This window comes from Anoplopoma fimbria, chromosome 24 (assembly GCF_027596085.1).
Source record: "Anoplopoma fimbria isolate UVic2021 breed Golden Eagle Sablefish chromosome 24, Afim_UVic_2022, whole genome shotgun sequence".
Taxonomy (NCBI): domain Eukaryota; kingdom Metazoa; phylum Chordata; class Actinopteri; order Perciformes; family Anoplopomatidae; genus Anoplopoma; species Anoplopoma fimbria.
The window spans coordinates 8,037,789-8,055,287 of NC_072472.1; the positions used below are offsets into that span (position 1 = coordinate 8,037,789).

Here is a 17,499-nt window from a genome sequence, read left to right on the forward strand (position 1 = left end):
GCTTTGAGCTGGAGAGCAGAGGGAATGAACGGCTCCGTTCTCCCCACTTCAGTCCGCTCTCAGTGGCTGGTGAAATGTGCTCGAGGCGCTGTGGATGTCTGATGTGTTTCGTGACATTTCTCTTCTCCTTCCCGTCAAAAATCCCTTGTCAGAAAGCACGTTTTCATGCCCAACCCTGGTGCCGCCTAGCCCAACTTCTGAGAAAGAAACACAGAATGCACTTTGGAGAGAAAAGGCAACAGTTTACAACAACAAAAAAAAAGAATAGGTTCAAAAGTGTTTGTCTTTCATGCTAATCTAATGGCTAATGTGAGATTCAAACAGGTTTGCAAGACTATTTCCTTGACAGCTCTTTGTAATGTCACCAAATGTCTCAGATGCCCACACGATGCTCACCAACTACTTAGGATCAAGCTCTATTCACAGGCCCTCCTTTCCCCAATTATCAGTTATTTTCCTCTGACCAACAGAACTAATGAACAAACAGCCTTTCTTCAATGAACCACCGCCTATCAATTGCCTCCCTTAATCTTTTAGTGTTTCTCTCTCTCTTTATCATAAGCCCCCCCCCATTCCTCGCTCTCCAAAGCTTTCGTTCACAAACGTAGTTTCAGGTTGTTTTACAGCTCCCGGATGATGGAGGGTAAAAATGGACAAATAAAAGATGAAAAGATAGATGTGGGTAGAGAACAACACTTAAGGCTGCTAAGGAAGAAATTGATTTTGGGCTATCGATGATAAATAAGTGCAATTCATGAAGCATGGCCCTGCTTGGCTTTTCTTCTTTGTTGAATTGTTTGCTTATTTAAAATAAAGATGTGAGCAGAAGAGAATGTCAGCATGAGTTTCAAGTAGAGTCGCTTGATTTAAAGAGTAACTAAACTTTTTTCAGCTAAAAACAAATGTGCATGGGTATTTTATTACTGTTATGGATCCAGTTCAGCTACATGTTAAATACCGGGATGTCAAACTCTTTCGCCACTGAGCGACTTTCATAGGAATGAATTGTGTGGCGCCTCAATGCTGCATTCAGTTATGCGTCCATGGTAGAGGCACTTTAACCAGAGCTCTGAGGTTAAGTCTTTAATGAGGTTTGACAGTAGTTCCACTGCCGCTGTCAAAACCCAATCATATGAAATCTGAACGAGTCTAAAGACCATGGGGGGTTATTTTATTTGTAGCAGTGTGTAGCATCGGTCGATCACCGAAGACTTTTCTAACAGACTTATATTACAAGTATTGTAGGAGAGCAGGTGGTAAGCTTGGGTCTTTATTTCTCAAAATGCAGCGCTGGTTATGATATATGGCCGGCCAAGTCCAGCGGCAAAATGGGAAAAAAAGTTCTGAATTACACGAGGCAAGCTGTTACGGCTCAATAACCCAGGCCTGTAATCGGCTCACATTTCAAACACACACACACTTGCATTCAGACAGCCCTCGGTTTCGCTGGTTTTTACGAGGAAGCACACCGCGCGAGGTGATCAGCATATGTTTTGTTGACATAAATTTTAAATTTATTGCCGTTGTCAAAAGTGACTGTTGGACAAAGTCGATTATTAACTGAGTAAATGGCCTGAGAGAGTTTTATGTGAACTTCCTTAATGGCTGCAGTCAGTCTGTTTCAAATCACCCTCCCTCCCTCCCTGAGCTCCCACCCACCACACACACACACCTCTCATCATCTATTTCAGAAGCACAACATGAAAGCAGACAGTTACGATGGGATTTGAGAGAGAGTCTATCTCTCTCTCTCTCTCTCTTTCTCTCTCTCTCTCTCTCTCTCTCTCTCTCTCTCTCTCTCTGTGTGTGTGTATTCGTGTTTGGACGTGTCTAGTCGAGCCAAATCAATGAGCTGGGGCAATATATTTTAGTATCCTTTTATACATCATAAAATCTTGTTGGAGCAGAATTACAGTATATTATTAGCTATGCTTAGGCACACAAAGCATTTCGTTGGTGTGTGTGCACTTTTATCCGTCTGGAATTAAATATGTTTCATAAGTGGCAAGGTCGCTTAGTTTCTGCCACCAGACCAGATGAATGGATCACATTTGATCAGTTACAGGTATGGTTAAATTTGGCTAATCATTGTGTGTACTTTGGCTGATATTGGCAAGTAATCTCACTCTGTTAGCTGCACTTTGGTACCATTATAACCATTGCCAGCAGCCAGAAAGTGGACCATTGTACTTTTGGTGCCTTATTCATTTTAAGTCGGGCATGAATCTGATCTGGAAGCCAAGTCAGCCAAATATAAGCCAGCCCTTTAAACAGCTTTATGCCACTGCAATACAATTTAGACATTACCTTTCATAAAGAAATTTCACTTGAAACCTGCACTTACTTGTGAAAAGAAGCTTCATACCCTATTGACTTGATACAGTTAAATGACAAAAGGAAAGGCGCAATTAGTGTTTTTCATAGGACAGGCTTAGTCCTAAACCTTCCCTTTGACTGACTGAATTGCTGGAACAGGTGCTGTTACCATTCTGTTGAACATCAAGTAATGTGCTGTTCCAGTGGGTAGTGCTAGCTTTCGCAGTCGGGGACATACACACTGCACTTTGCTCATCAACACTACATTTACGGTGAAAATACAAGGCATCGGTTCCACTTCTGGTGGCCTTAATAAGTCCACCCATACCTTATCAGTGCTCTGTCGGGGGGGCACAATGGTCAGATTGAGGAGGGACACAAAAGGCCTTTGAAAGGCTTTGTGCTCTGTGCGTGTTGTGTAGAGGTTTACTGCTTGTGCGTGTTTTCCCCTCATTGGAGTGAAAGTGGTGTGAGTACATCACCTGTGATCCTGAAAGGAAAGAAAAAAAAAAAAAAAAAAACACGGTTCCATTCCATTTGTCCATTTTCGCTTTTTGTTGGTTCATTTCTGACGTCAAACATTGCACCAGTCATGAGGGATGCCTCAATAGACCAGGATGCCATGCAGCTATGAGTCAATTGCTATGGATTTGTCTAACTATATGAATAACGGACAGGGATCATGCATTGATGCTTTATTGTTATGCCCCCGTGTGTGCTTTTGATTGAACTCTTGAATTTCTGGGCTTCTGGACTGAATGTACCGTCACAGACTGATATCTTTATAGCGTAAGGGTATCGTTTCCATCCTCGGTTGTGTCATTCCTGTCTCTCTGTGTCACTTTCTCTCCCTGTTTTGGCTTTTCAAGTGTCTTCTTTCCCTTCTGGGTGCATTTGGCATTTATAGGGCCTTTTAATCACTCACTGCTTGCCAGAGGGCTGTCAGTCTGCCTTTTAGTTTCCAGGGTCTCTCTACAAATTCCAACCACTAAAATGGCTATCATGACTTCTTCAACCTCACTGCATTTTCTTCACACTTTAGTTTTCTTTTTACTACTCTTCCTGTCAGGTTTTCAAGGATGTTTTGCAGCAATTAATAGTCACTGAAGTCAAACCAGACTTCATTGCTTAATAACTCCTGAAGCCACCGCCATGAGACCCCGCTGTAATCTCTCTCTGTCTGTCTCGGTCTCATCCCCGCTCTGTCTCTACCTACCCCTCTCGAGGCACAAAAGAGAGCTGTAAATCAATTTGCATTCGACATCTGACATCAATCAGTCATGTTTTGGGAGAGTGGCACCACCTCCTCCTCTGCGGCTTTGTTGAGAGACGCCGAGATGGATGGCTGTCATCTCGCCCAAGTTGAGCAGATCTCTTATCAAGGGCATTGTTTCCCCAAGAATGCACTTGGCTGATCACTGCGCCACCTGACTTGTCGACAATGAAATCCTTCTGTTTGACGTGGTCTTGATTTGCCTGCCAGAAGCATGTACTCAGTCAACTGAATATAGTATCATGCACAAATGTGGGGTGTATTTTTTCCAACTTTGCATTATGGTGTTTTACATAATGCAAATCCAGAACAATTCTTCTTTCTCTTGATGTTTTATGGCGGTTGGCAAACAACAGTATGGAGCATTAACAACCCCAACTGGTATGTTTTATATGGAGTGTGGATTGGGACTCTACCAATGCATTCACTAATATGAAAAATGAATAAAAGAAAAGAAAATGTGAACAAAAACTAAACAATGTATTACTCTCTAATACGTTTGTTCTCTCAAGATATCGAACCCTCTGGTTCCCCCTCAGGCACTGTTAGCTCCGTCAGCACTGCTGGCGTTGTTAGCATCGTTAGCACCGTTAGCTTCTAGCCGCCTGCTCAGCCATCGCCACGTTGAGAGCCCCATGGAGGCAATAGATATGCTCTGAGTTTAGTTCCTAGCACCTTTTAAGATTCTTCTCTGAGCATCATATTCGTATGAGTAAAGCATAACATGTTTTAAAGTTTATTTTTAATAACAAATGCCCATATATCTGCTTTAAATAATGTGTTGTTTAATCCTGTATGGTCACCCTCTCACTTTACTTTGAATTCTGTATCCAGAAACATGCCAGTCAAACTAAAACCCTATTATTAATTGACCACCATCTTCATTTAAACTGACCATAACATTATTATCAAAAAGGAGCCCTCTCTGTGAGAAAGACTAACAGTTTCGGAAGATTAAATGTACCAAATCTGAAACGGCAACAACTCGACAAACAATCATTGGCAGCGTGGGTGTGGGTGTGTGTCTTTGTGAACCTTACTTAAGGCGAGGTATTTTGAAGTCCTCGGGAGGCTTAAGGCTCTGTGGCAGTTGTTTGGCAATTCGTGTCACCTTAATTGCTTTAGAGCACTTTCAGATATCTCTCAAGAATAATATGCTTTGTACTGAGCCGTGGGGTCTTTAAGGATTTCGTAACAGAGAGAGTTGTGGGGCTAGACTTTGTGTTGTCAGATGTTATTTACGAACCTAACCTTCAAGGCCTTTACCTCATAATCAAATATTGAACCTTAGGCTTATCTGACCTTGTGCGCTTACAGCCTGATGACTGTCTATTTGGTTCAAAGACAACTCATTGCAGATCAGATTTTGCTTGAAGCTATACATCACCTTATAGATTAGAGAGTGGTAGTCAAAAACTGGCCCATTAATGGTTCAGCCTGCCTTGTGTGTTTGCCTGAATAAATCATTCTATTTCACTTTATGGCTCCTTACCCATCTGCAGCACTTGAGATGTAGGTGGTTGATAATGCCTCTGCTTGAATAGCATCTTGTAGATTTACATCACCAAGTCGTGATCTGGTGTCGCTGCAGAAAACAAGGTGTTGTAGTTGGACAGCTTGTTACATTGATGGTTATCGTCATGTGCTGATGTTATGACTGATGGAGTGGGATATTTCTCAAAAATGCAAAAGGTTAAGTCTTTGTTATGCTGAAAGTCATTAGTTATTAGCTGTAAAAAAAAAAATGTAATTAAAAGCCAGTTTGTTAGGGATACAAGAATCATGCACCATAAGCTTTGTCCGATCAAAACAGTACTGTTTAACACCAGGCCTTAAAATGTTCGTTCTGCTCTTTGTCAACAGGAAGATGCACAGTGGAATGAAGACCTACGGCTGTGAGCTGTGTGGAAAGAGCTTCCTGGACAGCCTCCGTCTACGGATGCATTTGCTGTCTCATTCAGGTAAAGAAATCAAACCAACCCAAAAACCACAACCCCGCTCTATGATCACTAGTCAGCTCGCAGAACGTCCTGTTTTCATTGCTGGGTTTACTGCTGATTGTAGGGAAAAACTGTTGTTTTTCTTTTTCTTTTTTCTTTTCTTTATTTAACAATAGAGCATTCATTACTGCTATTACATTTCAGCATTATACACAGAGTTTAACTACTGAATAAAATAGCAAAAGCTAAGTCATGTGATTCCAAGTAAATACGCTAAACATGCAAAAGCATTGGCACGGTCCTTTTTGAAAGGAGAGAAAATCTGTTTTTCTTCCAGATTTATACTCTTATACCCTGAAGCAAGGACTGACTTAAATTTGGTTAACAACCATTTACAGATTCAAATTGATTCATCTGCTATGATACCATTGTAAAACATAATCAGTACTGATATCAGATTTTAAGTTGATATATGTATTTACGATGGGTAAGCTGAATGAAGGGATAACTTGCCTTTCACAACATAACTTGGGGCTAAAACAATTCCTTGAGATACTTCAGTGAATCACTGACCCCCCCCCCCCGGGTTACGGGCATCACTAATCAGCAGTACGCACATTGGCTTGGACAACAAATCTGTGTTGAAATCGTTAGCTGTTAGCTGTTATCAGCACAGTCCTGCTTGGCAACATAACGCAGCTAACGTCAACAGATGTTACATTATGATGATTTAGTTTAGACAAATATTATTCTTTGCAATTTTAGCAATACAAATGTTTATATCTCTAGAAGGAAACCTATTGCATTTTTTATTTTTATCGGATAACTCGATTTAGCGGTAGAATACTCGATTACTGAAATAATCAATAGGCTAAGCCCTATTTAAACTATGATGAATAAACATGTGAATGTGGAGCATAACTCAATTTCAGTGATTTATGGATTCAACAAAACTTTGCGTTTAGTCTAGTGCAATAAAGCTGAGCAGCTCTGGGAAACCTAACCAAAGAGGTGCCTGCACATCATCATCCTGTCAGCCTGCACCTCTGCGACATTAGAGGTCTTGCAGGCAGTACAAGTCAGAACACTGGACACATTGATTGGTCCAGTTTGACACTATAACACCCGCCCCCCACACACACACACACACACACACACACACACACACACACACGCCCCAGCAGTCCCTGTGCTCTGAGCCTACTTAGCGCAGCACTGTTTTAATGGCATGGGCCGTCTTTTATTGGCAGCAGAGAGCTCCTCATTCCTTAAGCCCTAAGTGCGGATGGTTTATTGGGACACTGTAAAAGCCATGGGACCTCTGAGGAAACCCCTTCTGCACCCACACACACACACACGCTCTCTCACACACACACACACACACACACACACACACACACACACACACACACACACACACACACACACAACCCCAAAATCCATGTGTTGACGTTGGCCCAGAAGTTGAGCCCTCTGTTCAGTACCCCATATGTTTTCCAATGAAGCACAGTAAGTGGTCTGAATTGTCTACTTGGCATTGTTGTTGTCGGGGGTGGGGGATACGCCCCCACTCCCCCCCACCACCCCCACCACCTACTGTCAGTAGGCAAAAAAACCGATAATTGCCAGGATCATTTGTTTATTCCTATCTCACCGAAACTTAAACAATGACTGAGACGGATGCTGACACTCCTGCTCTGTTGTGACAAAGATGAATGACGAATTCACGCTGTGCCAGTGAATTGTCTCAACACACCACTCAGCATGTCAGAAAACAAAAGTTGCTCTGAGGAAATATTCGCTGTTTATTTTAGAATTACGCCCCGTTTTCCGCGGGTCCCTTCTGCAAAATGCACGCTCCCCTTTCTCACTCAGTTGTCAAAGCAGAGACGAGGGAGCTCTGTCACAGGGTCGTATTTGGATACAGAGTGTTTTGAAGGATGCGTCTCGCAGTGTGTGTGTGTGTGTGTGTGTGTGTGTGTGTGTGTGTGTGTGTGTGTGAGCCACATAACGTGCACCAGCCCTAAGGCCTCCGTCCTGGAGCTGGCTCCTATATTTTGTGTCACATCATCTTGTGTCCAGCTGGCTCCTATATTTTGTGTCACATCATCTTGTGCAACTCATTTGCAAACGTTGTCTTTAAGTCAGGAGTTATGACGAGGTAGAAGCTGAAGGTGAGTCGAGGTAATCCTGATGCGTGTAGCATCTCGCTGACGTGTGTGTGCAGCTCTCTGCATGCTCCAGTGGAGATTAGCCTGAAAGAGCCGTGCTCTGGTTGATCCAAGTTAACCGCAAACCTAAACGTCTATTTGGTGTTTTACCAATTTTGGGAATTTATCATTTTGATAGTATCACTGAATACCATTCTTTTTCAGTACCAGTGGGTACTCATGTTGTCGTTATTGTAAGTTTTGGATAGTAGTAGTAGCTTAGGATGTACAAAAAAGAATAGTGGAGGTTGAAGTCATGATATTAGTAGCTGCCAATAGTTATTACAGTAAAGTATTGGAAATAAATAGAAATAGCTTTTAGCAAATATTAAGTTTTCAGGAAAATTGAGGCTACAACAGGGCCTCTTTCTTTCATCTTCTGCTGTTATCAGATATCTTATACATGCACATGTACAGCTAAAAATATGGAGATATAATGTTATGAATTATATTTCTTCTCTTTTTTTGATCACCTCATTTATATAAATGCAAATATACCTGCGATAATGTAATAACAAGGTATAGGTGACCATGTAACAGCCAACAGGCACAAAGTTTATCCTCACTGCTACAAGTGCTAAAAAAAAGACTCATGGACTTAAATCCTTAAGGTACATGCGTGATAATGACTTTTTAAAAATGAAGTCTGAAAGGTGTCAAAATGATTTTGATGAAAGTCAGAACATGAATCCAGTCTTCCAGTCAGTGCTTGTGCTTAGGCCTCACTGAGGTCATCATTATCTGAGTAGATTTCAACTACTAGAAAGTAGATCATTTAAAAATGCTATGATATCAACAGGTTAATGATAACTCACAATGTGTACCCATTTTTATAAGGTGAAAACGCTGTTCATAGGAGATGAAATGGAAAAAAAAAACACTGCGAACTCGAGGAAGAACCACATTCTCCACCTTGAGAGAGGCAACCAAGCGGAAGATGTGGCCGGGGTATTTTTAGCAACAGAGGCAGCAAGTGCACAAACTTTTTTTTTCTTTCTTTCTCCTCTTTCCAAGCGGGGCCGTGTTGACGCACGACATCAACCTGTACTGTTACACACATCAGTGTTGATTCATAGCCGCTTTGGTCTGGCGTAAAAGGCGAGACAAGCGCTTCTGTCAAGACGGGCGACGGTTAGGGAAGAGACAGCGCCGAGGCAAAGCTTCTTTGATAGTTTGTGTTGTTGCACTTTTTGTTGTTTTTTCTCTCTCTCTCTCTCTCTCTCTCTCTCTCCCTCCTCCACCTCCACCTCCACCGTTTGACTTTCAAGGCTTTTTCTCGGTCTGACGCCGCGTCTCGATTTTTATCGCGCCTCTCTGTAATGATGACACTTCACCGAGTCCCAAAACCCTCAACCTCGCCTCCCCTCCCCCACCCACCTCCCACCTCCCATCGACACCGCCATCATCCTTCAGCTCGCTTCATGAAAAAGACAGAATATATGGGAGATGAAGCGGAGAGAGTGGAGGGGGCTTTTTGATATGCGCAGCGTGTCGTGGATGTGGAGCGTTTCAGACGCCGCCGCTGCTCCTGCTGCTATTGCTTCCTCCCTCCTCTCTGCTTTCCACTCTGTCTCTCACTCTGTCTCTGTCTGTCTGTCTGTCTGTCTATCTGTCTGTCTCTCTGTGCTTGTTGTACGGAGGACTTGGCACCTCGCCAGTCTGGGCTGCCTGCCACCAGTGAGGGTACAGTATGTACAGTCTACCTTGTGCCAGCTATTTTTTTTTCCCTCTCTCTTCTCGTTCTGTCTCAGTCCTCTCACCACGTTGTTGTTTAGTTTTTTTTGTTTTTTTTTAATCTCAGCCTGACGTTTAGTGTTTGACAGTGTTTGCTGAGCCAAAGCCTGCAGATGGGGGTTAAAGCCGTGACTCAGCCCCTATTGGGTGCATTTTGAGGTCCTACATGTTGTTTTCTTCAAATGATAGCAGCATTTCTACACTGCTGATAGACAATAATGGCAGTGTTTGCTGTAAACTGTGACCAATTTAATGCAAAAAACATTACCCAAGAGAGATCCAAATACTTCATGGTTCGCCTAAAGTTGTACTTGATTCCAGTCCTGAAACAGCAGTTTAACCACAATGAAACCGCAAACGATGAAAGTAATTCTGGATTCAATCAAAACTCAGGCTGAGATCTGGACCTCAAAAACTTATTATATAAACAAAGTTTAGTGTATCTAAGTTCTACTCAAATGGAGATTTGAGAGTATGAGAGAAAAACTAATTTTGACAAAATGTCCTGTAAACATATGCGGTTCAAAGTAAATTCCTTATATAGGCTTTTGTGGATAAAAGCGTCTGCTAAATGACTGTAATGTAATAGTTCATAGTAGGCTTTTGTGTCTTACAAGTTCTTATTCAGTTATATTCACATATGCAAATGAGGCATTATCTAATGCTAACTTTTGAAGAATTTAGGAGAAATCTACAGTCGCAAAGAGACAAAGTAGTAAAAATAAACATCCAGATTCAAAATAGTCAACAATCTAAAAGATTGACCAGTGCATGAAAAACAATGTTTATGCCTTGGGGCCTTACTTACATTTTGGAAAAGGCTTGAAGAAAATCATGTGTGCATTGGATAAAAAAAAAAGTAGGAAATTTGGAAGATGTCTAGTATACATACTTTAAAAAACTGAACACAGTACGAATCAAAACATGGCATTAAAATGAATGCAGCTCAAGTTCTTCAAACAGAAACAACAGTTTAGTTTGAATATAGGATCAGTTAAACTGTATTCTATCAACATACCCAAATAATCTGTTTTATAAATCACTGTGTGTGTGTGTGTGTGTATGTGATGTGGGTACGAATATCTGTTGGTGCGTTTGTTTTCATCGGGAGCTGATGCAGTTTAATAAGATTACCAAGACTCCCTCAACAACCGTATCAACATCTATATTACCACCAACTTTTCATCTAACTGCCTTTAAAGCTTAAGAGTGTTAATCCTCTGTTTACAGTATGTAGACATAGTTCAGATTTCCTGGATTAGCCAGCTGAGTGTATGTGTGTGAGAACCTGAAGGCCTTTTTTTATTTTTTTATGCTACATTAAAAAAGATCCATCTTTATTTAAGCTGCACTCGCGAGCTAAGTGTGCTGCTCAAGGGCACATTGTGATGATATACGAATGGAGAGATGGTCTTCATAATGTGTCGCCTGGTAGTGTGGGATCCAAAAGAGTATTTAGTATGGAGCATTGAGGGTTGCCTTAATTAACCTGCCTGTTTCTTTTACTTCACTCTTCTTCTGTGTGTTGAATGATGCAACCAAGGACTTTCAGGTAACATTTACATACTTTCAAATGCACTATGAACAGCTGATTGACCTTCTTATCAATAGATGTCTCAGATGAATTCAGTAGAAACGCGTTTTGGCTAGTTTCACTTCCAATAGCCTCTGAGAATTTTTTGCAGTGTTCTGTAAAGCTGAGACTTTATAGTGTGGTCTTTGGTTTGGATTCTTAGGTAGTGCTGGGTGTCAATTCTCAATTAAACTTCTAATTAATCGATAATCAAAAAGCGCCAAGTACCAGTATTTGGCATTGATTGCTTAGTTAGATTCTTAAGTATACTCACATCAGGAAAAACTTCTTACTTTAGGCTATATGTTATTTCTAAAAAAAAGTCTGTATTTAACACTGATACACTGGGCAGTTTGTCCAATCTACTTAAATGGAAAAACATGTTTATACTCTGCAAACAATACATGCAAATATTAATGTTGTAACGGCATAGATGTCAAGCCCAATCCTAAAGTAAAGTAAAGTTAGTCTTTGACATATCTGCAGTCAGAACCTCATATGGGATGTTGCTGCTAATCAGGGGAATTATTGATGGAAACATGTATTTACGAGATAATCCCCTGGATTTACGGGTCATATGCTAGCACTGTCTGACAGTGTGTCACACAGGCTTCATCAGTTTGGTATGCCTGTGTTTGGTTTATGCATTAGTCAGCCAGTACAGTGTATTTCCAGAGTGAGGTTTGCAGTTTTGAACAGTGTTTCTGAGCAGCCCTTAACAGGACACGTCTTTTAGGAACATCTGTTGGTAGCAAAGCATTTTGTCACCTTTTGGGGTGATCGTTTTTCATTTTCTATGCTAAAAAAGAAAATCTGGGATTGATTACTAAAAGGTGCTAAACATATAGCAGTTAACTATTTTTTGCTGTAAGCTACACTGCAATAACCAATATTTGACCTCTTCCATTTACTTCCTGAGAAGGAAAATAAAACTATGACATGATTTTTTTTTTTTTATAATAGATGCCCAAATATTCAAATGGATTTTAAAAGAGAAAAGTATGTTATATAAAGAGAAATACTAACTACTGTATGTATCTGTGCACTTAAATAAATTGTAATTCTAAGTGAATTTGACTTGATCTATAAACATTATCTAACATTATTGTAAAATTGTTAAAAGTTAGCCCAAAGTCGACTTTTCCTTCTGTCCCCTGACCAGATGTTCATCTTGGCTCTGTGAAATTAGAAGCTTTGTTCCAATCTGATCCCAATCTGATTCCAGTCTGAGTGTGGGAGTTAAATGCCCACGTAAATGTCCAGAGCATTTAGATGAGGAAAAAAAATGCAAAGAATTTGGATATGAACACGGCAAGGCGGCAGGGCTGCCTTCCAATTGCTCTTTGTCTGTGTTTCCATCTCCGTGGCGTTTGTTTGTCTGTTTGGCTGACGGCTGGTCGGCTGTTTTGGCGTCGTGCCGGCTCTTCCCTCACAGTGATGACGACATATTTGTGCCGGCAGGTCTGGATGTTCTGCCAGCATTCCAGCATTTATGATCGCTCGCAGATGTGAGTCCAGGAACACACTGTACTGTACCCAAACCCAGAAATTAATGAAACTTGACTGCCTTCCAGGCCACAAATTCCTAAATGTGGGTGTGTGTGTGTGTGCGTGTGTCTGACTGTGTGTGTGTGTGTCTGTCTGTGTGTGTGTGTGTGTGTGCATGTGTGCATGAGTGAGAAGGGAGACAAGAGACTCAGGGGAGGGACGGGGAGGGGGGTGCTATTAAAAGCAAGTAGTAGGAAAAGAAGTAGTTCAGAAAAAAAAAATTAAAGTATGTCCCAAAGTGTTAATCGGTTTACACGTACATTTTTTACCACAGCTGATGTTCTGTCCTGCATGCGCACACACTCACTCACACTCACACTCACACACACACACACACACACACACACACACACACACACACACACACACACACACACACATACAGTATGTTACTGCTGTTTCCGTACATTTTCGCAGAATGACAGACAGTTTGGATAAACGGCAGTAGTGCGTGCTTTAGTAGCATAACATTACTCCCTCTCTGCAACTTAAAGCCCCCCTTCTCCTGCGCTTCTTGTAATACTTCCCTTGACCTGTTGATTTACTGTTCCGAACGCCACTGGGATTATGCATCCGGACAAATCTCAGCTGGGTTATATTACACGAGAGGAGGGCAAGTCGGGGACAGACGAGTGAGAGGTGACACAACGCAGGGGTCGGCTAATAATACTGTCGCATCAGCCATCGATGTCAGACTGATAATTGTTATTTCCCTACAAGAGAGAGGTGAGGGGGTGGGGGGGGGGGGGGATTTATTAGGCCTCAGTCCTGAGCAAATGTGACTTCATTGTAAATGCGTCACTCTGACCAGCTGCCCTCCTTTGCCAGAACTCAGTGTACCTGTGCCGCAGGCTTCTTGGGAAAAAAAGCAGTGTTTTTCTAAAGGAATAAAACATAAAAATAGCCAGTGCCGCACAGTTTTTGAGCGATGATGACCCTTTGGGGTGGTAGAGTCTCTGTCTGACAGCTCTGTGTCTGGAGGCCACACTCGATGGCCGGTTGCCTTATATGTCATTTTACTTGGCATGGTTCTACCTGACACCTGTGAGTGACTTCCTGGAAGAGGCTGAGCGGGTATTCGCGCTGCTGAGAAATCTGTCACGCACCAGCAAAGAATGTCTCGCTGACTAATACTAGTTTTCTAACATGTCCGTGCAAAGCAGAACTAATCATCCTTTGTGATTTAATGGCATTCATACGTGCTGATGTATGTGAGGCATTTATAAGCTAAGGATGGCAACGTCCATCTGTCATCCTTAGCAATTTGTCTTAGAATGTGGACGCATTTCATTTCTTCAGGAAGGCCGATACAAGAAACTAATTTCAAAAGATTGCATTGAGTTACACAAGCTAGTGGAAAAGCAGCTATCAAGGACTTTGGCTCTCTGTGGATAAGTCAATCTAATGGGTTTTGAAACATTCACATTCAGGCTCACTAGAGCAGTGTTTACCAAACCCAATTTTAACAAATAGCTAACCATTGCAACCCAATTCACAATAGGCCATAGCAGGGAATTTGGGGACAAAGTTGTCTCGCCGTTAAGCTAGTAGCGGATGTAGTCACAGAGCCAAATCGCCAATTACAGCCAGCATGGCGGAAATACACGCAGATAAACACTAGACGCTGTTGTGTTAAACGCCAGGCCTCCTTTGCTAAAAGACCACCGACAAAGCACCGTATTTGACAAAGGATTTGTGGGTGAGAACGTGTCGCATAAGTAGTTAATGCCATGCAGTTGTCGTGAGCAAGTCTACTTGAGTCAACGCTCAAAATCCATAGAACCACTAACAAGTATACTTTTAATCATATACTTAGCATAACATCTACAATAAAAAAAAAAAAACACAATTTAAAATCGTCTGTGCAAGTCTAAAGTCTCAAAAGATGCTAAAGAGATGAATCCTCCCTGGAGCATAAATACTGCTAATAAAATAATCCCACGATTAATCACCTTTTTGTCAAACAAACAGCTCCTGCAGATTAGCTTGTAATCAAATTACGGCGGTATTGGTGGCTCCTAAAGCCTGTCAGTCAAAAAGTTGGACCGAGAAGCTCAAAGTTGACTTTTCAACACTCTCTATTTTCAGACAAGAAGAAAAAACACGAGGATTTGATCTTTTTCCTTTTATTACAGGGATATTGCAGCTTTAAATCCTTTTGGTTGCTAAGTAGCGAGTGCCCCTGTGCTCCCTTAATGGGCCTGATTTGGTATTCCGCTCTGATGCCAAGTCTTATTTTTGTATGCGAGACAAAGTGTTTTGATGGAGGGTGATTGCTGAAACGTCTGTGTGTCTACCAAAGGCTGTTTTTTCTTTTTTTCCCCTTTTTTTTTGGTGGAGAGCGAGAGTTTTATGGCCTCTCACTGTACAGTACACTTTGTGCCTTCTGCTCAAAACAAGAACACAGTCGATTGAATTTTGGATTCGCTTCATCATCCCTCCCTCCTCCCAGCAGCTTTGTTGTCAGCGAGCAGTATGTGTGTGTGTATGTGTCTAAGAGAGAAGAGAGAGAGAGAGAGAGAGAGAGAGAGAGATGTGAGTGCTCGCTGTGTGTGCTTGATGCATGTGAGTGAGTGTGTGTGTGTGTGTGTGTATGTGTGTGTGTTTGTGCTAAAAGTCAATTATTGCAAAAGGCTGCCAATTAATTTGCTCTCCTGGAAATTCGAATGATACTGTAGAGCGCACACACGCATAAACACATGTGTACACACGAATCAAGCACACACACTCACACACACATGCACTCTCACTTGCACACAAACAAAGGGTAAGCTACACACAAACACACACACACACACACACACACTCACCATTAACTTGAAAGGAGGGAAAAGATGCATCCGGCTGCCGACATTTGTTTGTAAATCAGGTCGTGTTTAGGTGGCGCTCACTGGCCGGATAGTCGGCATTGCTCAAGGGGTCTCAAGCAAGATAAGGTGGAACAGTCTCCAGGGATTCTGGGGGTTATTTATTTTTTGGGGGCAAATGGGCCTTCAAGCTGTCTCGAGGCGTCGGAATGACACAAGGGCAGAGCTAATTGTGAATCCTTTATGCCGCTAATCTGGGCACAATAGGTCTTGGTTAAAAGGAAATCGCCAGGCGTTGGCATCATCATCATCATCATCATCCAAATCCTCAACCTGATTGTAACCCTGTTAAGACATATATGCTTAACTTAACAGAGAAGTAGAAACACCCAAATTGTAAAGTGCAGTCAATGCCAGTAAAAAGAAAAAATGTCTAGTAGTGTTTAAAACAGTGTATAAATGTGACAGTGCCACCCTTCTGGCCTTTTAATGGATGGTAAAAAATGGACAAGGACATGTATCTGCAAGTACTCCATGGTGTGGTTGAGCCTTTCAAAAAAAAAAAAAAAAAAAAAAAAAAAAAAAAAAGGAAACCACAGTTTACCAAGGAAACGCTCAGCTTTATAACAGACACAAAAGCGTGCGTGTGAGAGTGGGTGCTGGCAAGGTCCAGTTGTGCAGTGTTCTGTATAGCAATTAGTGGTATTCGCCACATTCGGAGGAGGTGCTGCTATGTGTGTCTGGAGAACACATGTTGATATAAGCACTGTTTGAGTTGTATTCTTGTTTTCCCCATGTTTGCCTCTGATATGTAACTGCAAAGATATTCACAGATGGTTGAAGTTCTGTATCGCACTTCTGGCCTGTCGTTGCGAACCAGGCCTTACATGCATGTAGAGATGTGTGTGTGTGCTGTGTGTGTGTGTGCTGTGTGTGTGTGTATGTGAGTGTGTATGAGAGAAAGAAAGGGTTCCTGAATGCATTGCTAACAACCCCCTCTCCCAAAATAAAAGGGAGAAAAAAGCAGCGGCTGTGTTGAGAGGTGGGTAGTACAGGGGGGAGATAAGGTTGTGAGAGCAGGAGGCTAAATTTAAATCGTAATTGGCCGACTTCCACAAGCTTGTGGGCATTTTAATGAGTCATAATAACTTCATTTAAAACCAGCTGAGCAGAAAATAGATTGGAGAGGAGCCTGTGGCTAGTATGGATTTGTGTTGCCTGGTGCGCGTGTGTGCACAGCCGTGCGTCTGTTGAGCTCGACTGTAAAAACCTACGGACATGCACACACACACACACGCGCGCACACACACACACACACAGTGCAGAAACTAGTGCGACATTTATCCGGGACAGCTTGAAGAACGAGCTGCTTTGCATGCAGTGTTTGTTGTCTGTGTTGATGGACACAACCAACACATTTCTGATGTGATGGCCGTGACAGTGATGGTCAGACACACTAACTCTATAGTTACAACTAAACTCTGCAGGGTTCCAAATCCAAATAGTATCAAGTGTGAGGTTGGGAATACATCTGCAAAAGAGCATAAATGTCAAAGAAAAATTAAGGTTATGAATTCCAGAACATGATCAACTGCTCTAAGCACTTTGTGGTTGTGTGCGTTTGTTACGTTTGTACCTGTTAGGGCGGGACCAGTTACGCCTTTATCAATATTAAGACATGGTGTTTGTTAACCTCACACAATTCCCAGCATACTTTTGCTTTTAAATTATAGTTTTTGTAGATTTTCTTTTTTTCAAAAACAGTCAACTGATCTAATTTAAGGGAGTCCTATGGTATTCCCAGTTTAGAGATAGGACAGCAAAAGAGCACTTGTCTTTGGTTTTATGTTTGGCATGGAGTTTAGCAAAATAAAAAGTGGATGCTTGGTGGTGTAAGGGATCGGTTGCTCGGAGATGCAGGCAGGAGTGAGGCAATTTGTATTATATTTTGGGGCAGTTATGAGAAGCTCTGTTTTGTCTGAATTTAGATAAAGCAATGTGAGTGACATCCAGCCCTTTTTATTGGCTAAACAGTTGCGGAAGGGTCGTCTGGGTTGCTGAAGTCAACGTGTCTCGTAAACTGTCCGGTCTGCTGTGA

The 17,499-nt window shown here is 41.9% G+C and overlaps 1 protein-coding gene across 4 annotated transcripts in view; it reads left to right on the forward strand.

Moving 5' to 3' along the window:
* zbtb16a (zinc finger and BTB domain containing 16a) overlaps positions 1-17,499 on the forward strand; it is a 147,398-nt gene that overhangs the window by 60,531 nt on the left and 69,368 nt on the right. For all 4 annotated transcript variants that reach the window (XM_054625976.1, XM_054625977.1, XM_054625979.1 and 1 more), the window contains exon 3: positions 5,453-5,550. In XM_054625976.1, coding sequence (XP_054481951.1) covers positions 5,453-5,550 — 98 coding nt within the window. The remainder of the gene's footprint in view (positions 1-5,452; positions 5,551-17,499) is intronic.